The 22,477-nt window shown below is 37.1% G+C and overlaps 5 protein-coding genes and 1 pseudogene across 7 annotated transcripts; all 6 read right to left on the reverse strand.

Annotated features, from left to right (window-relative positions):
* Window positions 1-871: 871 nt before the first annotated feature.
* On the reverse strand, window positions 872-1,930 carry LOC147533197 (uncharacterized). The gene has a single exon (XM_086650924.1). It carries the CDS (start codon window positions 1,869-1,871, stop codon window positions 1,011-1,013), a length of 861 nt encoding a protein of 286 aa, XP_086507050.1. The 5' UTR covers window positions 1,872-1,930; the 3' UTR covers window positions 872-1,010.
* Window positions 1,931-3,066: 1,136 nt separating this feature from the next.
* LOC147533198 (pentatricopeptide repeat-containing protein At5g39350-like) lies at window positions 3,067-6,693 on the reverse strand. Of its 2 annotated transcripts, none has more exons than XM_086645378.1 (2): window positions 4,989-6,693; window positions 3,067-4,904 (listed from the first exon to the last, which is right to left on the reverse strand). In XM_086645378.1, the coding sequence occupies exons 1-2, from the start codon at window positions 6,382-6,384 to the stop codon at window positions 3,400-3,402; spliced, it is 2,901 nt and encodes a 966-aa protein (XP_086501504.1). In that variant the 5' UTR covers window positions 6,385-6,693; the 3' UTR covers window positions 3,067-3,399. The 2 variants fall into 2 exon arrangements, with proteins under 2 accessions (XP_086501504.1, XP_086501505.1); XM_086645379.1 differs by having other exon boundaries at window positions 3,067-6,042; window positions 6,139-6,611.
* On the reverse strand, window positions 6,110-9,271 carry LOC147533199 (pentatricopeptide repeat-containing protein At2g04860-like). Its single transcript, XM_086645380.1, has one exon. It carries the CDS (start codon window positions 9,269-9,271, stop codon window positions 7,028-7,030), a length of 2,244 nt encoding a protein of 747 aa, XP_086501506.1. The 3' UTR covers window positions 6,110-7,027.
* Window positions 9,272-10,215: 944 nt separating this feature from the next.
* Window positions 10,216-12,033, reverse strand: LOC147533200 ((S)-canadine synthase pseudogene; annotated as a pseudogene). Its single transcript, XR_015227215.1, has one exon. The product of XR_015227215.1 is annotated as a (S)-canadine synthase pseudogene (transcript).
* Window positions 12,034-12,929: 896 nt separating this feature from the next.
* Window positions 12,930-18,377, reverse strand: AMY1 (alpha-amylase-like protein). The gene is made up of 5 exons (XM_086645381.1): window positions 18,321-18,377; window positions 15,559-15,804; window positions 15,277-15,409; window positions 13,461-14,215; window positions 12,930-13,286 (listed from the first exon to the last, which is right to left on the reverse strand). Exons 2-5 carry the CDS (start codon window positions 15,634-15,636, stop codon window positions 13,032-13,034), a joined length of 1,221 nt encoding a protein of 406 aa, XP_086501507.1. The 5' UTR covers window positions 15,637-15,804; window positions 18,321-18,377; the 3' UTR covers window positions 12,930-13,031.
* Window positions 18,378-18,583: 206 nt separating this feature from the next.
* Window positions 18,584-21,842, reverse strand: LOC147533202 (ceramide synthase LOH2-like). Its single transcript, XM_086645383.1, has 6 exons — window positions 21,492-21,842; window positions 20,978-21,186; window positions 20,300-20,455; window positions 19,709-19,894; window positions 19,444-19,622; window positions 18,584-18,948 (listed from the first exon to the last, which is right to left on the reverse strand). Exons 1-6 carry the CDS (start codon window positions 21,609-21,611, stop codon window positions 18,929-18,931), a joined length of 870 nt encoding a protein of 289 aa, XP_086501509.1. The 5' UTR covers window positions 21,612-21,842; the 3' UTR covers window positions 18,584-18,928.
* Between the last annotated feature and the right edge of the window lie 635 nt (window positions 21,843-22,477).

Raw genomic sequence — 22,477 nt, forward strand, 5'->3', positions numbered from 1 at the left:
CCAGTGGTTGGGCACCTCTCTTAAACCCATGAGGTCGTGGGATCAAGTCTCGGTGGAAACAGTTTGCCATCAACATTTATCTCATGTAATTTAAGCTATTAATAAAGTAAATAATTTGTCGAGTTTTAGGCATCTTTTATGTTGTTGGGCTTTAGGCCTCTTTCATTAACGGTTTAAATTAGGCGGTCGTCGTGCTCACCACATCTTCTTGATGTGTCAATGTCTTGTAACGTCTAACGTATATCGTAGCCTCTCGAAAAAAAAAACAATTAAATACTAATTGGTTCTCTAAAAAAACGTGGGAAATTAAAATAACGTGACAAATTTGAATAAATTAATCACTTTGGTTTAAACTAAAGAACTTTTAGTGCCCCGCCAAATGCACACGTCAACTTCATTAACCGTCCCGCTCTTCCTTTACGCGTTTGAATTTCCTTGTCGAGTCGCCGAGGAATCAACGAGGAAGCCGCTTTTCGGCTGACTCGGTTGAAAGCCAGCTGACTTCTTATCCAAGTTTTGACACTTCAAGGTTCGTGCGCTACCACGTTTTGCCGCCATCTGACCTGGCATCTCATCATTGGTTTCAGGCTAGATATCTCCCTTACCTTATCAAACACTTACTTAGACATTTCCCCACGTGCTTATACTTAAGCTCTAATTAGCACGTGGAAAAACTCACTCACCACTACGCGTCAAAAATGTTAAGACTTTTAATATGACACGTGATTAAATGAAACAAATCTTTGTAATCTACGTGGCTTCATCCTCTATGCTTATGTGGCAAAACTTAGAAAGTGATAGTTAAAGTATTTTCATGCTCGAGCTCTAACGAACTTTTGAAAATTAACAAAAAAAAATTGTCATTGCCAAAAAAAAAAAAACTCAAATCTCTTCATTTCTGTATATTAAAAATTAAATTGAACACTTGGTCTTTCCAATTAAATGAAGATATCAAAAAAATGTATCCACAAATATTTGGATTAGTAGTTAAATATTAATATATTTGATAATCAAGAAGGGGGATTCATGAATTGAGAAAAATGATTAATTGTTGAAGTTGATCCAGAAGTAGTATAATTTGGTAATGGAGAAACAAAATAATCTTCATTTGAAGTCCAGCTTTGAATTTCTTCATCAATTCCCAAAAACCCATTCTCAAATTGTTGATACTGAAGATCATCATCATTAGTTGAAATCACCATTTTCTCTGGTTTTGATGTGGGATTATAATTAATTTGGAGTTTTTGTTCTTGGGTGTTATTCAAAATTGGTTCTTGATTATGGGTTTGATTTGAAATTTGAATTGATGATGATGATGAATAATCAGAAGGAAAAGGGAAATTAAGTTTAGCTCGAGGACCACGAAAATCAATAGCGGCTTTATCATAAGCTCTAGCTGCTTCTTCTGCTGTAGTAAAAGTACCTAACCAAACCCTAGCTGCTCTTCTTGGATCTCTAATTTCAGCTGCCCATTTTCCCCATGGTCTTTGTCTTACTCCTCTGTAATTATTTTTCTTCTGTCTATTAACCATAATTTTCCTCTTCTTTTTCTTTTCTTCTTCGAAAAAATTACAACCTAAACAACCGTCGATTCCACAAGTCCGACAAGTATCAGAATCAGGAAGAGGAAGCAAATCTACTGTGGTTCTTGCTAGTTGTTCTGTACTTGATATACTGGTGGTGGGTGAGCTGGTGGCGGCGGCGCTAATGGTGTCGCCGGAAGAAGACATAACATGTTTTAAAGCAGCTACTATGATCGAATTCTCTTGTTCTTCACTCAATCGAATTACAGATGAAGAAGAAGAAGTGGGTTGTTGATTAATTCCATCAAATTTGGGTTTGGGTCGATTCTTGAATGAAGTTTTCTGCATATTTTTTTAGAGAGAGAAAGTGACGATGGTCTTTGTTCTGTTGAAATTGGTTTGAAAGACTGAAGGAATTAATAATCTGAGAGTTGAAGTGAAGTAGTGTTGGTATATAAATGAAGGGTAAACGTGGCTTCCAGCTGTACGCTTATCGAACACGGATCAAGGGTAAAATATAGATGGAGAGAGAGAGAGAGAGAGAGAGAGAGAGAGAGAGAGAGTTTGGGGGACCACTCACTCGGTTGTTAACTTCGTTTGGGTGGTTTCTAGAGAGAGAAAGTTAGCTTAGCTGACTTTATCACTCACGTCATATAGAGAAAAAAGACAAGGGGGTCAGCCGGTCAGATACCAACACAAATATCTCCTCTTCTCTCTCTCTCTCTCTCTCTAGAAGGAAATTGGTTTGGAAGTGTTTGACTAGTTCATAGTTTCTCACACTATTTTAAGTTTAATTTTGACCTAGTTAAATGGGGTCCACTATATCTGATGAGCTTACGTGTCAATGAGGAAGTAAGTAGTTTGACTTTCTAGAAAGGTCAAAGATAGGGAACCGTTGACTAGTCATGGAATTGTTGGGTGTTAGATGTGAACTCGACCTGAAAGAGAAGTAAATTAATTTGTTGTCTTCCCGGTTAAGTGTTGGCTGCCGGGGAAGTTAGATTCTGACATAGAATTGCCCTAATAAGTTATAAAATTTGTTTGGATTTTCTCTTAACCCACCCAAATTTACTTTTGTTTGGTTCAATTATAATTAGGAATGTGACGAACGTGTAAAATAATTAATAATTTATTGTTGATGTTAAAAAGTGTTTTGAATATGGAAGATCTCATATGCTTTGAACAAGATTGTCATGTATAGAGAATTATTTTGGTATTGGTTTTGATTGAAGTTGCGGGCACGTAGTGGTAAGTAAGGGTATCGTGCCATAGTTTTGCTACGAAAGTAGGTTTTACAATTGAATAACGTAATCTCTTGTGTTGTTGTGTTTCACGGTTTATTTCTGTTTTCATTTTTTGGTTTTCTTGTATTTCTTTATAACAACTATTATCAGAACGTAGTTATTTATTATTATGGGTTGACAATCTGTAATTTTATTTAAGTAAGTTTGAAAAGGCACGACTATTTCTATCGGTCTTTAATTCTTTTTATTTAAGTATGTAGACTCCTATATTTTACAAGTTTTATCTACTGCGCTTAAAATTTCTAAATGACTTACATTGATATATTAATACAAAAGAATTTCTTTAAGCATCTTCTCTTCAAGTTGACATTTCAAAGATTTCATGTTATTTAATACAAAAGATGCACGATTCAAAACTCCAATCCCAATATGAGAAGAACAGCAAGGAATGCTTCTTCCTCCTAGGGCTTTGACTCAGGAGCTCATACGACATCTTCCTCACATCATCAACTGTTGATTGAAAATCTCGATGATTCGAAAACAGACATACAAACTGTGACATCAATGCTTTGAGCAAGGTTCTGAGTAAAACTTTACCTGATTGTACTTCTCCCCAAGAACAATTAATCTCGCTACCGATTTACCTGAATTCGACTGAAACCAGAGACCTTTCTCAATCCTTTCTCTTCCATATTAGACCTCATTTTCCCAGCATCATTCCACATTCCAGCATCTGCGTAGACGTTAGAAAGCATAATGTAGGCTCTAGAATTGGTCGGATCTAACTCAATAAGCAATCTTCCGATTTCATTACCAAGTTCGAAATTTCGATGCATATGACAAGCACCAAGTAAAGACTCTAACAAGCTTGCAGAAATTTTACATGGAAGTCTCTTAACAAGCTCATAAGCTTCTTCCACATAACCTGTTCGGCCAAAAAGATCAACCATACACGCGTAATGCTCAATTCTTGGTTCTATACCATGTTCTTCTACCATAGATTTGAAAATTGTTCGACCTTGATCAACTAAACCTGCATGGCTACAAGCAGATAATACACTAATAAATGTAATCTCATCAGGTTTGAACCCTGAACTTTTCATCTGTGAGAAGAGATCTAGAGATGCTTCACCGTCCCCATGAATACCATATCCATTGATCATCGTACTCCAAGATACTCTATCCTTTCTCGTCAGGCTCTCGAATAGCTTTCTAGCAAGTGAGATGTATCCGCTTCTCGAATATAAATCTATTAGAGCATTGCTAATAAGAAGATCACTCTCAAAGCCCTTGCAGATGACATAAGCCATCAAAGATTGACTGAGATCTAAGCTGTTCAATTGAATGCATGCTGAGATTAAGGTCAAGATTGTTATATGGTCTGGCTCCACTTCCATTCGGAGCATTTCTCTTAAGATGGCGACTGCATTTTCGGCATTTTTTCTCTCTACTTGTACCGACATTATAGAATTCCAAATAGTGACATTGGTTTTATCTGCTCTATCAAATAGTAGATAGCACATATTTATGTTGTCGAATCTAGCATACATACATATCAAGGACGTAATAAGTTGAGGCTCGAATATAATCATGTTTCTAATAGAGTAGGCATGAAGTGATTTACCTTCCAACTGGTTATTACACATTGCTAATATAGTCAATAAAGTTACGAAATTTGGTTTTTGATCCTCCATTTTCATTTGATGAAACAAGTTTATGGCCTCCTTGTGTAGGTTATGGTGTCGGTAGCCAGTCAACAGAGCATTCCAAGAAACAATGTCTCTTACTGGCATGTCTTGAAAAAGTAAATTTGCAGTATCAAAATCCTCGGAATTGGCATACATACTAATTAGTCCATTCGTAACAGATATATCAGAGTTTAACCCATTTTTTATTGAATAAGCATGGACAGACTTCCCATACACTAATTTCTCAGTATCATAGAAACTCGGTAAAATGCAGATCATTGTAACCAAATCTAACTTAATATTGTCATGTTGCATTTCATGAACATAGGTGAGAGCAGTTTCGATCTCTCCATTACGAACAAAACTGGAAATCAGAGTATTCCACGAAATGACATTTTTTATAGGCATCTTATTAAATACTTTGAGGGAAGAAGATAGCTGATCACAATCTGCATAGAAAGTTAGAAGCGAATTGGAAACATTAAGATTTGAATCAAACCCATTTCTAAGACTATATGCATGAGCAGACATACCCAATTTAGGGAGCTTTAATCTGGCACAGGCCGAAAGAACACTAACCATGGAGACCGAATCAGGAAGAATGCCTTCAGATTGCATTTCAGAAAATGCAGCTAAACCTGAATCAGGAAGGTTATTCTGCACATACCCGGAAATCAATGAATTCCATGAGAGAATGCTTCTTCTTCCTATCATTCCAGCAAAGAGAAATCGAGCAATATCTAGATGTCCAAGTTTAGCATACATTGACAAAAGGGCAGTAGCAACAGAATTTTGATTATCTACCCCCAGTTTGACTCCACAAGCGTGAACAGATTCGCCGTAATAAATGCTATCACAACAAGGGATTATCGACACAAAACTGACTAAATTAGGCTGCACATTTTCTCGGAGCATCAAACATAAAAGTTTGAAGGCCTCCCTTGTTTTTCTATTCTGTGAATATGCCGAGATCATAGCGTTCCATATAGGAACGTTCTTCAACTGTTGCAAATCAAACAAATTCCTAGCAATTGATAACTCCTCACAAGAGCTATACATTGAGATTAATGCAGGAATTAGAGATTCATCCGAAGAAAATCCACATTTAATTATGAACCCATGAATTGATCTTCCAATACCCAGAGTACCCAAACGTGTACAAACGGGTACTAAGCTAGCAAAGGTGCTTACATTGGGTTTCAACCCAATTGCCTGAACTTCTCTAAAAACATCAAAAACTTTCTGATCAAGTCCATTAAAAGAATACCCAGAAAGTAGGGCATTCCAAGAAACCAAGTCTGGTTGAGGAATTTTATCGAATAGGATACGTGATGTTTCCACTAGACCTGTTTTAGCATAAAAATCAATGAGAGCAGTCTGTACTACAAGATTTCCCTGAAACCCTGTTCTCAAAACAACAGAATGAATCTCTTTTCCAGTTTGGAGAGTATTTAATGAAGAACAAGCTTTTATCACAAAAGGAAAGGTGAAATTATCAGACTTAGACCCTAATTTTTGACATCTCATATATACATTCAAAAGATCTTCATACAACCCATAATTGGAAAGGCACCTAATGGTCAAATTCTGCAAGAACAAACAGGGTTTTTCAAATTTCTGAAAGATATTCAGAGCTAACTCGAAACTACCCAAATTGAAACAGACTCTTATATATTCACCAACCAGAGTTTCATCTTTCACTAATCCTTGAACAATGAGAAAAGACTTAACTTTCTTCAAGTCTTTACTGTTTCGACAACTTTGAAAGAGATGAATAACCCAATCTCGATTAACAGAATATGCTAGAGAAGATAGATTATTTGAAGAATAAGAAGAGAGCAATTTACAGCAGAAATGGGTAAGTGAGGGCAAAATATGGAGAAAACTTGAAGCAGATATTAATCTGGGAGGGGAATAAAAAATACCCATGTCTTCAAGGAGGAGACTTTTTGCTTGCTTGAGGGGTTCTTGCCATTTCTTTGATCAAACCCCACGAAATGGTTTAGAAAATAAAGAGATTAAATTCCCCAAAAGAAAGCAAAACCTCTAAAGGGAAGTACTAAACACCCAAAACAATTCATGTAGTCAGAGAGAAGTTCACTTCTTGTTCTTGATATGAAAAACCAGGAAGGTCTTCCTTCTTGTTCTTGATATGTAGCTTTCTGGTTGTTAATGGTGGTTTCATTTTTGAATATTTTGAACAGTAAATACACCTACTGAGCTCTGCTAGTACTTCACTGGAAACTTTTTGTGACCTGCTTTTCTTGTTAACATTTCATTTGTTCTTACACCATTCTTACACTTCCTTCTGGAGCCATATGGAAATGACTGGAGCACGAATAATCTGCAAGGATGATCTTCCTTTGACATGTAACATCTTCACGAAATAGTATCCTTTCACAATGCTCACACTTGCAAACAAAATTGATGGTTCAAAAAGATTAGTTTCCATTCGATTTTGGCTACGTCAGAGGTATGGGGAACTATGATCTTTCACCTGCTATTAACTTACCATCTTGAGGAAATCGTCACCGTAAAGATCAGTTGAGTGGTAGTATAAAGAATTACTGGGTTATCGGAAGTTAGAATCTGTTTCTTGAAAGAGTTCGGAGAAATTAGATTCGATCAAGCTTGTTCCTGAATATCCATCCCCTCCAGTATCCCTCATCATCTTTCTAACTCGAGCGACATCATTCCACCTACCTATCGATGCATAAAGATTTGACATTAAGACATAGAATCCACCATCATAACGACGATCCAAGAGCAAAATCTGCTTCGCCACGCATTCTCCAAGCTTAATCTCTTGGTTGATACAGCAAGCACTGAGTAGAGCTAACCAGACAACAGAATCAGGCTTAATCTCCATGGTTTTTATAAACGATACAGCTTCATCTAAAGAGCCTGACCGGCTGAGTAGATCAACCATGGATGCACAATGTTGAACTCTAGGGGTTAGACCGAACTCTTCTGTCATGATTTTGAAGTATTTCCGCCCTTCGGAAATAAGCCCAGCATGACTACAAGCAGATAATACTCCTAAGAAGGTGATCTCATCTGGTACAAGATCTTGTTTTACCATCTCTGAGTAATATCCGAGAGCTTCAAGTTCCAACCCGTACATACCACAACCCAAAATCACCGAGTTCCAAGCTGCCAAACATGGCTTTCTGATAGATTGAAACACTCTTTCTGCATATTTAATGCTTCCGCATTTCGTGTACATGTCTATAAGGGCAGTAGAAACAAAATCTTCATCCACTTCTAGGGTTTGTCTAAGAATGTAGTTATGAATTCTTCTTCCATTCTGCAGTGACCCAATATTTGAACACCCCGAGAGCAAATTTACAATGGTAATCGGGTCTGGGTTGTGTCCGTACATCTTCATCTCGCAAAAAAGGTTCATTGCTTCATTCCACTTCCCAACTTGAATATAACTTGAAATCATTGAATTCCAACTTATCAGTGGCTTATCATCTAAACTCTGAAACAAAGAGAAAGCAGCTTCTATCTCATCGAACTTGGCATACATAGTACTTAGCCCGTTAATAACCAAGGTATGAGAAGCCAACCCACTTTTGATACTGTAACCATGGAAACCACTTCCAACTTCGACATAAGTAGGGTGCTTGAATCCATGGAGTACACTAACCATGGAAACTTCATCTGGTTTCATGTCTACTACTTGTATCTGATTGAAACACTGCACTGCCGAAGCCATATCCTCTTTCTCTGCATAGCTAGAGATTATTGCTGTCAGTGAAACCAAGTTCTTCTGAGGCATCAATTCATGAAGTAGTTTTGCCAATTCTACTTTTCCGAACTTCGAATACATACAAACGAGTGAAGTAACTACAGACGAATCCATATCGAGACTGGTTTTAACACAGTAAGAATGGATTGAATCAAGAGGAGTGTTAATAGCGGATAAAAGGCTCATTATAGTAACTGAATTAGCTCTTACATTTTCCTCAAGCATTTGTTTGAATACAATCATTGCCTCATCGAAGTAACCATTTTGACCATACGCACTAATCATAGTATTCCAAGAAATTATACTCTTTTCAAACATCTGTTCGAATAAGAACCGAGTGGAATCTAGATCAGAGCATTTTGAATACATGTGGGTAAGTGCATTTTGTACCCTCGAATCCAAATCAAGCGAAACTTTTATACCAAACCCATGAACTGTTTTACCTTGAAATAGTAATCCCGAGCGAGCACAAGATGGAATAACAGAAACCAATGTCACACGACAAGGTTCTAAACCTTCTTTCAACATTTGGGAGAATAGGTTTAGAGCATCCAAATCATACCCATTAAAGGAATACCCAGAAATTAAAGCATTCCATGAAATAAGGTCTCTATGGGGCATATCTTCAAACAACTGGTAAGCAAGAAAAACATAACCAGATTTTGAATATAAATCAAGTAGAGCAGTACCCACATAAACAAATCGATCAAACCCAGATTTTAGAATGTGGGAATGAATCTGTTGAGCTTCTTCTATTGATTTAAGTGAAGTAGAAGAATTTAAAGATGAGATATTGGTGAGGAGCAAGGAGAAGGTGAGATCGTTTGGTTTAACGTTGGATTTCAAAATTTGACGAAAAAGAAAGAGAAAACTTTCTGATTTATTTGTTTCAATGGAGGATCTGAGAAGAGAGTTCCAAGAAAAGATGTTGGGTTGTGGATGTGAGAGGAGAGTTTGAGAGGAAAGATGAGAGAGAGAAGTAAATTTGAAGGTTGATTTTAATGATGATTTGAAGTTAAGAAGAAGATGAAGACGACCGTTGGGGTAGACTAATAAGTTCATTGGTACTCTCAAATAATATGGCGGGAAATGGGCTTGATTTCCCCTCTACTCTTGTACAGTTGTACCCACTCAAAGAAGTAAACAAAAATGCTATTTGGCCCGAAAATGAAGGCCGGACCACAGCATAAGGACTGATGTGGCCGGCTCCCTTTGGTTTGGGTATGTGGCAAGAAAATCGTCCGGATCAATTGGAGCTGGGCACATCAATTTTCGGCATGTGGACGACCTCCATTTTTAGGTCAAATAATATTTCTCAGAAGTACTAGTACTGGAAGGAAGGATGGTCAAGATCGTTAGATGTTGTCATACTCAGTTGGGATTTCGAAGACAGATGATTCTTTCATTTTGTGGGTAATTCAAAGTTCGATGCTTTAGAGACGGAGGAAATCTTTACAGAGACGAAAATTCTAAGAGGATGTCGTGTAATTTCTAGGATTCTGTGAAAACTAAAATATCTAGAAGGCATCCAATTTGAAACTCCTTAAGCTTTCTTCTTTTTACCAAAACGTCTCACCTCTATCCCTACTTCCAACTTCACCAATCACCATCTCCGACCACACCACCACCAACCATCACCAAGCTGGTTCTGAGCAACTCATTCGTTTGAGTACTATGTTCATAACAAAAATGATGCTTGGCTCTAAAATACTAACGGATCCCAGATCGACAGCTGGCTTAGTAGGCGAGAATGGATCAAGTATTCTAGAGAGTTAGAGGAAGAACATACTAGTCCCATCCTAAGCCAGCATGTCAGCTATGAGCTATCTATCATCTGTTGGCCAGATTTTCCACGTCGAAGGTCACAGTTGTATTGAAAATATGTAACAGGACAACGATGGGGTAAGCCGCGACAAAATACCAAATAATTTGAGTAAGCCATTACTTTAGAGACGTAAAAGTTGTAGCAGCGACAGAAGACTTTTGCATATAACTACCCAATCCAATTGGACACAACACGATATATCATTAAATTAATAAAGGTCATACGGACTCAGTACTGACTCGCATGTTGTTACATGTCTTAGCAACTGAAATACTAAAGCGGCAGCTAGTATAGAACAGAACTTGTAACATGCAGTTTATGAAAGAAAAATGACCTTAAAGGTTAATGTAAAATGACATCGATTACTTCCACATTATTCACATCATTCCTCTTTGCAACTTTCATTTTCTTGTCCAGGCTCATCGCTGTCCATCATCGTCATGATATACTATAACAAATAATATAGATGCAGCAATATAAATTTTTTTGAAGTAGCTTAACTGGAGCGAGGAACTATCCGTGCCACGAGTTGTGTTTTCATCCTTAGTATGAAGGTAAGATCTTCAGTCAAGTCAGGCAATTCACCCTCTCTCACATTATTCCATTCAAAGCTATTCACCAAATTTGCTAGAGTTAGAGCTACATGAATCTTTGCCACTTCCATACCTGCACAAATTCTTCTCCCTGCTCCAAATGGTATCCAAGACCTCTCCATTGCCGACATCCCACCACCACCACCACCATGATCTTCATCCAAGAACCTTTCCGGCATAAACTTACTTGGGTCGGTCCAGATACCCGGGTCATAATGCATAGCATATATATTCACCAAAACTGGTGTGTTCTTGTTCACCTTAATTCCCATTAAAGAACTGTCTCTAACTGCTTTGTGAGGTACCGCTAATGGTGCTATAGGTTTCATCCTCGTTGTCTCCTTCACCACTGCATTCACATATTTTAACTTACCTACTTCTTCTACTGTTACCATTTCTGATTTCTGTCCAATTTCTCTAATCTCCTTGTACACCTTTTCTTGGATATCTCGATTGTGTATCAAAAATGAAAGTGCCCATGAAGTTGCCATCGATGTACTATCGACTGCAAGCAAGAAAAGTTCGTATAGATTGAAGATGATAACTTCTTCCGTATAGTCTTGGCTAAGAAGAAAATGCAGGAAACAATTAGTTGATGATCTATAGAGATCAATATATGGGCGTATTATGTTTTCTATTCTTTTCTTCACTTCATATGCTTCTTTCAAGAGAAATCTAAACCCGGGTATATACCGAGTGAATTCAAAAATATCAACTATACGTGCATGTCCGCTAAGTCTTATAGCATCCTCCACGACGACATTCATTGCTTCAACAAACCCATTTTCGTCCTTGAATTCAATTCCGAAACAAAATCGACCGATGAGTTGAATTGTCGTTCTTCGAAGTAGTAACAATGGTTTTACTACTCCATTATTCAAAGAAGCTTCTTCTCTGAAGCTAAGAATCATGTTCTTAATGTCTTCCTCTTGGAGTTGAATTTGAGCAGAGATTGTTTGAGGAGTGAGTGCAGAAGTTTGCAGACCTTTCCTAAGAGTCTGCCAAAAAGGGCTTAAATTAGAAGTAGCAAGAGTATGCCAATCTGCACTTGTTATCTTAGACATAAAAGGAAGAGTTCGTGACGAATAATCGGCGGATTTGCTTACAAGAACCTCCCACGCTACCTCGTGATGGCTAACCACAATAGATGGTTGTCGACCACCAAACCAAACAGTCATCATTTTCCCATGTTCTCGTGCCATTTTCGCTAACGTCACATGAACTAATTCTCCTCCCTTGTTTAACTGATGCAGGTTCCCGATTATCGGTAGCTTCGAAGGTCCTGGAGGCCATTTCATGGCCTCTGTAGAACTCAAATACCACCATCTCTTCCTAAACTTTACAACTAGTATCAGAACTGTTCCAAGTAAAACTGTAAGCGAAATCCATAGATTACCTCCGTCCATCTCTTCTTCAACGATCTCTTTCAGTTTTCTGCGTTGAAATCCTTCTTGTGGCAATTCTTGCCTTCAAAAAATCAAACTTAAATCTAGGAATCAACATTGTTAGATCTTTTCTTCAAATAGCAAGTTGTTTATTGACTTATAGTCAACTAAAAGTCACTCTCAGAACAGTTAGAAGAGACCCATCATAAATACTGAAGAAACAGGAAAGCTTAATGAAGGAGACAGGTTCCTGCTATCTTCAAACAACTTGACATTATTAAACACTAAAATACATTGAAATATGAAGATAAGGTATCTTTTTCTGTGGCAAGACCTGAAATATATTTGTATATTTTAAGATTATCAAATCTAACATGAATAAACAACTCATGAATCCGCACTGTTTCTGTTTATATTATTGTGAGCCCTTATTCCTACTCCTTCGGCTGGATCTGTCCTCTAATAATATTAATTCAAACATTTTATTCCCACCTGAATCAATCTTCAAAAAGGCATCAAAGGCACTACGTAGACGCAAAATACAGCTTTACTGGATCAAAGCGTAGCAGTTTAATTCCTGGACGATACACATCAATAATATTGAGTCGTATGGCTCTTGAGATTTGTGCATCGGGGCCTACCAAGGCGTGCGCCTCAATAAGCCGGTTTTAGATTACCATATAGCAGGTTTTGACTAACATGGTAGAGAATTAAAGAAAAAATCAACCATTGGATCACCTCCTCGTGGCCTCAAAATTAGGTGTAAACAGTGTAACAAATAAGTGTCGATGGAGAGCTTAGAACACACGTACGCGCGCACAAATACACATATGTGTGTGTTATAGCTAGAACTTGTACGTTTTGGTAAGTAGTAGCAATTAATGTTAAGGCAGAACTTGGCAACACATTCGGGACGATTTAGTAGAAGAAGAGAAAACTTTCCCCTTTTATTTATTTATCACAGTTATTTTGGGTACATATCTATAGAAGTTCTTTATTGAATGTTACTTATGAATTCCTTACATTGGTTTCTCCCACACGGCGAACTCATTACCATATGTTGCGAGCTTGAAATCTGAAGGGATAAGGTTCCCGAGATCAAGCCTTGGGCCAATCTTGACGATAACTTTCTCATCCACTGCAGCTATATAGAGATCATTATCTGCCACGATAATACGTAGTTCGCTAGTCGGTCGGACCCCATTCCTGAACCTAACTGCAGTCAAGTTAGTTATTCCCTCCTTTATGCCCCACTCGAATAAATGATCATAAAACTGCAAGAAAGAACAACACGAAATTTAGTTTGAAATGTATTAGATAATCCTGTTTCATAAACCATAATATTAATAACAGGCCGCGTTGTCTCAGAAACGGCTAGTCTAGAAACGGGTCGTGCAGACCCGCCATGTCCAGGTGGACGTGTAAACTAGCTAAAAAGAAATACGTACTATAGAAGGTATCCCTGGATGTGTGAGAATGTAAGCATATCCTTGCATAACTTTCTCGGACGGAAATGGTGAAATCTTCTGGGACCACGTATCATGATTATCGATGAATGTTACACTGCTTCCGGGCAACAATCCAATCATTCCGGGTGCGCGACCATCTGATCCCTTTAACCGTGATAACTGCCCTTGCACAGCCTCTTGGAGGATGAACTTAGTAGGGAAATCGAAAGCTTTAACCGTCCCTCCTGCAGCTTGAATCCATTTTATCGGCAAGTCTCTATTTCCATCCCAATACTCTCCAACAGCAAACTCTGGCTGGGTCTTCTCCATATAGATCTTGGTGAATTCGGGTGCATATCCTTTAGCAAAATCAAATCTCCATCCCTCAAATCCAATCTCAGTTTTAAGCCAATTCATCCAATCCGATAGTTCTTGCTGAACTCTTTGATTGGTGTGATCAATATCTGGAGCACCTTCAAAGTCGTCGCCAGTATCAGGATTTCCTTTGCCGTAGTACTTGGTGTCAGTACTACAAATGTAAGAAGAATCCCAATCGAGTCGATTATCAGGTGTCCCTCCTTCAAATATGTTCCATGTCCCTCTCTCATCTTGTTTTTCTGCAGTTCTATGGTTTATAACTATATCTGCTACTGACTTGATTCCTTTGCTTTTGAAAGCCTGAATTAGTGCCTTCAATTCATCTTGATTTCCATACTTTGATGGACTAAGATCGTATAATCTCCCAGGCAGATATCCTTAATAAGGATAGATGTTAGTATGAAACTATATAAAGGCGAAAATGCGGCTAGATTTCATTGGACGTAAAAGTACACTTTAATATACCAAAGAGAACACCAAATCTATGAAAATGTGAAGCAGAAGGCTGTTTTATGGCTAAGGGATTAAGAAAATTAAACTGAGAAATCAAGAAACTTGGAAGGAGAGTAATTTTAGAGACCGCGAAGCTCAGCCGGTGAGACTAATTCCAAAATCAAATCCACAATCTACGAATGGGCTTCGGGTTTCCATGAATTAGTTGGGTTTGGTTTCAAAACTTCATATCTAATTGGAGCGCAGTTCCGGCATGGCATTATTGTATTGGTCCTTTTGCTTTTCATGCATTCTGCATTTTTTTTTTCTTTTTGGAAAGGAATTACGTATTTTGTAAAAACGGAAAGGCAAAGGTAGAATACGAGGGGAAACTAAAAACAACTTTTAACCAAAAAAAAGGGGGAAGCTAAAAACAATATAAAACCAAAACATGTCATGACAAACCACTTTTCGACAAACTTTATACTCTTGGAAAACATTGCAAAACATATCGGAAATAATACAGTTTTTTGTCAAAAAATTACATTTGGACGAGAAAAACATATCGAAGAAATCAACTTTTTTACTCAATGAATTGCAAGTATGAACACCTGACAAAATCTGAGTCATTTGACTATGACTCGCGAGGCAACCCAAACATGACTCTTACTAAACAAGTAAAATTAAGGTTTTATTGCATAAATCCTATATACAGTATAGATTAAGACCGAACTAATAAGGGTTAAGAAAACCAATTCATTTGATACTAATCACAAAAATTTGAGTTCAACACTCTTGACTTAGGTTTTTACCATGAGCAACATAAACCCTAAAATCTAGTGTCAAACCTTAACCTTTACCACTTAAAATAAGACAATAATGAAAACACCCATGATTTTAAAACACTAAAAATAAAAAATGTAGTTGAAAGTAGTAATGGAATTTAGATAGTAACTAGATAAGATCAATAAACTATTAAACTAAGAAAGTAGAATAAATTTTATACCTTCTGGTGCAGCCGATTGAGAAGGTGGAGGAAGCCAAACATGGGTAACTCCAGCTCTAACGAGATCATCCACAACTGAGTTTTTCAGAGTATTATACCATCCTCCTTTCTTTGATGAATCCCAATTATATCCCTTTTTCACATCAATAATTTTATACAATTATTAAGCAAATAGCTAGAAAATAATCTCACTTAAGAAACAAAGAATTATAAACAAATATCAAGTTCACAAAGAAAAGCAAGAGAACTGAAAAGGAGATAAAAGATTATATCTATAAATACCTGAAACAGTAACTGAGCATTTATCAAGTTGGGTAGGAGAGATATGAACAAGTATAAAACAAAAAGAAAATTACTCATCTTTTTTTTTCAAATTTTTTTAATCTGTCTAAACTTTCTCTGATTTTATAGAAAGAAAAAGAACCCATCCAATCTACCCAGAAGAACCACCAGTTAGGCCTTGGTTATTTGGATCAGGGCAGATTGGTGGGGTTGGGCAGAAGAAAGTCTATTTGTACAACCAAATCACTTAGAGCATCCCCAATGGTTGGCACCAAAAATATCATAAAAAAGGAATCTTCACCAAATTTTTTGGTGTTTTCAAATTGTTGAACCCAAAGACAAAACACTAAAAGTCCCACCAAATCACTATTCATCACACTTAATTTCATTTATACCATTTTTAACACTAATTTCTTATAAAATAAATTTAGGCCAGCGCTTTGGGGAAAGCTAAAAAGTTTCCGGGGTGTGAAGACTTGGTCAAAAATTGGTCAAATTTATTTGACAATTTTATTTAGGGGAAAGCAAAATAGCTTCTCCACCTCACCTCTCTCTCTCTCCACCTCACTTCTCTCTCCACCTCACCTCTATCTTCTCCGATTAGGTCGCCGGCCGGAAAATTTTCCGGCCGGCGACCATTAAAAAAAAAAAAAAAAAATTTCACTCTCTCTCTCTCTAAACTCCGGCGAAGGGGTTTCCCTTCGCCGGAGTCCCGGTCTGTTGAAGAACAGACCGGAACTGGTCTGTTCTTCAACATACCGATCGGGCCTGTTGAAGAACAGACCAGATCTGGTCTGTTCTTCAACAGACCAGTCCGGTCTGTTCTTCAACAGATCCGCACTGTTGAAGACCGGATCTGTTGAAGAACAGACCGGACTGGTCTGTTCTTCAACAGACCACTTCCGGTCTGTTGAAGAACAGACCGATCTGGTCTGTCCTTCAACAGGCCAGATCTGGTCTGTTGAAGAACAGACCAGTTCCGGTCTGTTCTTCAACAGACCGGAACTCCGGCGAAGGGAAACCCCTTCGCGGGAGTTTCTAGAGAGAGAGAGAGTGAAAAAAATTTTTTTTTTTTTTTTTTTTTAATGGTCGCCGGCCGGAAAATTTTCCGGCCGGCGACCAAATCGGAGAAGACAAAGAGGTGAGGTGGAGAGAGAGTGAGGTGAGGTGGAGATAGAGTGAGGTGAGGTGGAGTGTTTTTTTTTATTTCCCCTTAAAATTTATTTCCCCAGAAAATCTCTAAAATTATGCATATTCCCTTTAAAATTTCACACCCCGGAAACTATTTAGCTTTCCCCAAAGCGCTGGCCTAAATTTAACTAGTTGAAATTATAAGACTAAACCTATAAACTAAACGAATATGATATTTTACTAAAACTATAAACGGAAACTAATACAACATTTTATTAAAACTACGACATTTTAAGGTAGTTTTTCTTCGAAAATTTTGATGAAATGTTTAATTTCGGTTTTATTGTAATTTAATTAAGTAATTAAAATTTGGATTTTTGAGTCAACAGTCCAAAATCTGGGGGGTAAACCCAAAAAAAATTCCACTCTTGCCCAAAAATTAGTTGCAGGTCCAAATGTCAGTTTTTTTTTTTTTTATTCCCCTCTTGCCCTTGGACGGGACATGCTGACGTTTTCCTGAAAAAAAAAATGTCTGGTAAATAAAATAATTTACCAGTACACGAAAAATTCAAAGTTTCAAAATTTTTTGAAAATTTGAAATTTTCAAACGAAAATTCAAATTCCCGCCCAGCAAACCATCTCTTCTCGGTAAATAAAATAATTTCCTGTACACAAAAAATTCCAATTTTCAAATTTTTTTGAAATTTTCAAACGAAATCTTTTTTTCGAAATTTTCAAACGAAATTTCAAATTCCCGGCCAAAATTTCAAATTTTTTTGAAAATTTTAAATTCCCGGGCAAATTTTGAAATTTTTTTGAAAATTTTAAATTCCCGCCCAGCAAAAGTGTCTAGTACAGAAAAAAATTTCCAGTAAATAAAATAATTTCCCGGTCACAAATTTTTTTTTTCGAAGTTTTGAAATTTTTTTACGAAATTTCAAATTCCCGCCTAAATTTTCAAATTTTTTTACGAAATTTCAAATTCCCGCCCAGCAAAAATGTCTAGTACAGAAAAAAAATTCCAGTAAATAAAATAATTTACCAAAAAAAATTGCGTTTCCCGGGAATTTTTCGGTGGCTGTTCCGTAATTTTCTGAACAGTACACATTCTGATGGACGGGTTGTCAGATTATTTTTCAGAAAAAAATCGTTTCCCGAGAATTTTCGATGGCAATTTTGTAATTTTCGATGGCATGAACGGTAAATACTTTATTTTATAAGGGCCCTTTACGTAATTTTGACCCCCAAACTGACACATTGGACCTCCTTTACATTTTTAGGCAACTTCGGGTGGAATTTTCATTTTGGCCCCCTTTTTGGACCAATGACCCAACCCCTCTTAAAATTTTTATCGGACCAAACACAAAATAAAAAAACACTTACAGGATTAAAATGAAATATAAAATGGGTTCAAAAAGTAAATGAAAGAACAAAAAGGGACCAAAGAGGGATGAAAATACCCCTGGCCCACCTCTCACCATTTTGGTGAGAGGGAACAGTAACTGCCCAGATTTGGGCAGGGCAGTTACTGTTCACGGCACAGCAGATTATTGGCAATCTGCTGTGCCGTTGGGTGGGGATTTCTCAGGAGATCACCAGAATTTGGTGATCTCCTGAGCCATTGGGGATGCTCTTATAAGTTATAGTAGTTGCTTTAGAATGGAGTCCAACCCAACCCAACCCAACCCAAACTTATAATACTCATCACTTATAATTATTATATAATTAATGTAGTAAAACAAAGACAGTTGGAAAAGGTAGAAATTTCTTTTCTGAAACAAGTGAACACGAAAGTATAACATTTTACTTATGCTGAGTTTTTCATTCTCCACCATCGAGGAAGATATTGAGTGACTTGGAAACAAAGAAAGTTCATCAACTATACAAGAAAATATGTCTCAAATTTATTTCTCATTAAATTCCTCTGAAATATTGTCGAATTATCATGTAGTTTTAGTGGTAAACATGAAGAAACAAAGAGAAGAACAGGAAGAAAGAAAATTATATAAGAAACTTGATGTACACTTTACGGTTTACAGTATCAGCTACATTTCTAGATTTGAAAAGAAAAAAGGATATGAAATAGAAAAAAGATTATAATCCGCCAAAGCCAGCCATTCCATTTGATTTTCTCCAGGAGAAGCTCTGAAACAAGAATACTGACGTGATCACAGTCGAGTTTACTATTCCAATTAACATCTCCGTGGCCAAATCAAATTCCGTATTAAAATACAATTCTTTAATCTTCATCTTCTGAATCTGTATTTGGATTCAATTAGTGGTATTAGAAAGTTAATGACAGCAGCCACAAAATGAATAACTGATACATGAATGATATACTTTAAAGTCATCGTAAGATATCAAGATTAGTCGTGTTCGTGTCGGTCATAACTTAGAAAGGGTAACTTCAGAGTTCAGAGATGGTGAAAAAGCACTGAAGTACAAACACAGGACTGTCTAAAGAATATCGCAATAAACATATGTAAGATGGTCTTTGTTTTTTTTTTTTGTTTCTCATTGTCTGAGTCTAAACATCTGAATCTGAATTGTCCGAGTCAAATGGACCCAAAATCAACCCAAATCAGCCATTCAAACGACTCAGACATCACGACTTTCACGAGTCAAGACAAAAACAAACACTCTGAAATCTGACTCGAGTCAATTCAGACCTCGGGTCAGATTTTGAATCTAACTTTTAAAGAAAACAGACAGTACCTAAGGACTAAAGAAATATTAATAGGACCTGAATATTACCTGATCGAATATCCTCCCCAACTTTTCCTCTATTTTTCAGTTGTCTCGCGATCATTGCGAATATGAGAATCCACCAGTAAATGTGGAACACAAGCAGTATTAATAACAACACATTGAGAAGATAGTACAAGAATCTGTGATAGGGCCTCGACATTGTCAGGACTTTGATGAGATCAAAGCTGAGAAATTTTAACCAAAATAGGATTAGCGTAAGAAGAATAGTTCAATCAGTAAGGATATCGAAACATCATTTATTATGACAAACCTAATGGCATATATGATCCAGAAAGGGAAGATTATTAGCCTTAGTATGAACCACGAAACTGCAAAGAAACCAAAAAACACACTAGCTGCAACCTCATTTCCAGAATACTTGAAGATCTTGGCTGCTTCCATGAATACGTCACTTGCGTCATGCAGTGCGAGAACAACCAGACCCATTCGGAACAAACTACATGACATGGTAGTCGTGTTACTTTTTTCTCATTACAGAGTAATATAGGAGATTGAAGTTCAGAAAATGCTAGGCTCACCCAGAAGGGCTATGCACAAGCATCATAATAAATAATAAGACACCAATTCACAGAAATGCAATGGGATCTACTGAAGAAAACTTACATGAAAAGATTTTTCTGCAAATAAGTCCAATAAAACCAAATTTTAGGAAACATACAACTTCCACATTAGGTAGTTGGAAAGTTCATTTTGTTTCTAGTGTTATTGTTGTTGTGTGGAGCATATGATTAGGTTATCTTAAGCTGACGGGTATATACGCAATTTAGTATATCAATAGTTAAGTGTTCATACATACAAGAAAGGGGGTCGATAAGTATAATTCAAGGGACTAAGATAGTACCTCGCATAGTAGGAGAATCCAATCAAGAACACAGTGACTACATGATGCGACATCATTATAGCGAAATCTTTTCTTCTAGTTTCCCATGTTAGGAGTGCTACAATACTATACAAGTAGAATCCCCATTGGCACATGTACAAAAGCATGAAAGATAGCCTAGACAGAAAGAAGAAAGGAACAAGTAAGCCAAGTTAGTATCTTTGATAGAAAATTCAACGGAAACTCAAACAACACGTCAATGAGTCTAGAACTACCACAAAGTTATTTATTTTCCTCATCTTGGATTGTTGGTATAAATGTGCAGAAATTTCCACAATATAGCACCAAAAGTCGGTAAGGGTCAAAATGTTTAGTAGTAATTAACAGAACAATTCCAGCCTCTAGGCCGCTTCCTAATCTGATACAATAGCTTTATAAATTTGTACCTCTATACGACCCCAAGGAAATTGATGGTTTCACTAACGGGAGATGCTAGAGTGCCCAGTTTTTAGCCCATTAAATTGCCCAGCTGATGTGGAATCACTAAAAGACAAGGGTTTTTCAAAGTTTGACTACGGTGGGGACCGCTTTTATTTCTAAATAAGGAAAGTTGGGCAATTTAATGGGCAAAATTGCTGGGCACTCTATCATTTCCCTTAACTAAATAGTTGGAGAACGTAATCAAGAATAGATACTCACTTCAGCTCTTGATTTGGCCAACCACTGAAGTATTCTTTCGTATCAGCCGACCATGGTTCGTGATATAAAATCATAAGAACACATGCTTGAACAGTCGCATAGTACGTTAACTTCCACATAGACTCTGAGCATTTTACGACCTTTGCTCGTTTTTTCGTGGTAATCTTCAAGGGTTTAGCTCCTTTACTCAACAACCAGATTGACAACCTCTGAAATTTTAATGGTAAAAAAAAAAGAGAAAAACAATAGAAAGAAACAAGCTATCAGCATTTTGCACATACAACCAATGCTTCATCACAAGAATTTTTACTAAATTTTCCATTCTTCCTCAAGATAATACAAACTAAATTTATGAAATATCGTATAAAATTAGGGCACTTATGATTACAGCAAAATATCAAGATTCAGAAGAGTCGCTGCCCATCAATTCTTTGAAGCTAAAGTTAATTGAACGATAAAACTGTCATATTAATGGAGGAATGAAACCTAGGTTAGATTTTTGTTTCTGTATTACCTGGTAAAGAAATTTATCCAAGAAGAATCTTGCTGCAACAAAACCAAAAGCGAAGAGGATAGCGATGAAGAAATGATTGGCGTGAGGAACGTCATTGTGACTCCTCGAGATCGACTCCATGAGCAATAACTAAGAGAGATGGTATTCACTAAAAGACATTCATTCATCCAGAAGGTTTACTTAATCAGAAGAGAAGGAGAAGGAGAGGTCTTCTTGATGAAAAGAGCATTCCAATTCTAGAGAGAGAAAGAGAGAGAGAGAGTCAGGGGATCTTGGTGTTCTTGATGAGATAGAGTGAGAGAGAGAAGAGAAACAGAAAGAAGATGGAAGTTCTTTCTTGTCTATTTCCTTAAATAACAGAGAACGCGCGCGGGAAAAGTACATGAAATCAGTGAGAACGGGAGGTTCCATCAGCGCCCCGCCCCTTCTACCAAGACTAAAGCCCTCACAAATTTTGGCGTTTGACCTCTGACATCTATAGTCGACCTTTTAAGACTTACGAGTCCGAACTCGAACCAGTTGGAAACTTTTCTTTGATTATCTGACTGGTTCGAGGCCGAGACGGCTCGAATTTTCATTCTATTTTGGTTTTTCTTTTCTCCCGTCTTTTATTTCATTACACTTTTCTTCTTCGTGAAAATCCATCAATTATGAAAGTATCACTCAGTTTTTTTTTTTAAGATGTGTCACTCAGTTAGAGAGAGAGAGAGAGAGAAAAGTCCTAGAAGAAGATATTTTTCTTCTCTCGTCTTGTATTTCATTATGTTTCTCTTCATATACCCCATCAACTATGATAGTGTCACTGAATTAGAACGAGAAAGAGTCCTAATAGAAGAAGAAGTTAGGGCAAAAAGGGGGAACATGCACTCGGGGCACCTTTCCCAAGTCACTACGGTCTACAAGCACGCCAATGGTAGTGGGGCGCAAACAGTAGTTTTGCGAAGCCCCTTTAGCCAGACCTTCAAAAATACTGCCCATTAAAGAGT

The sequence above is a fragment of the Eschscholzia californica genome, unplaced genomic scaffold (assembly GCF_041429995.1).
Source record: "Eschscholzia californica isolate CP2 unplaced genomic scaffold, dmEscCali1.0.p SCAF_6, whole genome shotgun sequence".
NCBI lineage: Eukaryota > Viridiplantae > Streptophyta > Magnoliopsida > Ranunculales > Papaveraceae > Eschscholzia > Eschscholzia californica.

What these genes read in the sequence shown, in the direction of transcription:
- LOC147533197 (XM_086650924.1), bottom strand. Translation starts at nt 1,871, where the DNA reads ATGCAGAAAACTTCATTCAAGAATCGACCCAAACCCAAATTTGATGGA.
- LOC147533198 (XM_086645378.1), bottom strand. Translation starts at nt 6,384, where the DNA reads ATGGGTATTTTTTATTCCCCTCCCAGATTAATATCTGCTTCAAGTTTT. An exon ending in ATTAAAGCTCCCTAAATTGG is followed by an intron (nt 4,905 to 4,988) that starts GTATGTCTGCTC and finishes CTTTCTATGCAG; the next exon opens with ATTGTGATCAGCTATCTTCT.
- LOC147533199 (XM_086645380.1), bottom strand. Translation starts at nt 9,271, where the DNA reads ATGAACTTATTAGTCTACCCCAACGGTCGTCTTCATCTTCTTCTTAAC.
- AMY1 (XM_086645381.1), bottom strand. Translation starts at nt 15,636, where the DNA reads ATGAGTAATTTTCTTTTTGTTTTATACTTGTTCATATCTCTCCTACCC. An exon ending in ATGCTCAGTTACTGTTTCAG is followed by an intron (nt 15,410 to 15,558) that starts GTATTTATAGAT and finishes GATGTGAAAAAG; the next exon opens with GGATATAATTGGGATTCATC. An exon ending in TCAATCGGCTGCACCAGAAG is followed by an intron (nt 14,216 to 15,276) that starts GTATAAAATTTA and finishes ATCCTTATTAAG; the next exon opens with GATATCTGCCTGGGAGATTA.
- LOC147533202 (XM_086645383.1), bottom strand. Translation starts at nt 21,611, where the DNA reads ATGGAGTCGATCTCGAGGAGTCACAATGACGTTCCTCACGCCAATCAT. An exon ending in TGGATAAATTTCTTTACCAG is followed by an intron (nt 21,187 to 21,491) that starts GTAATACAGAAA and finishes TTAAAATTTCAG; the next exon opens with AGGTTGTCAATCTGGTTGTT. An exon ending in TGGCCAAATCAAGAGCTGAA is followed by an intron (nt 20,456 to 20,977) that starts GTGAGTATCTAT and finishes CTTTCTGTCTAG; the next exon opens with GCTATCTTTCATGCTTTTGT.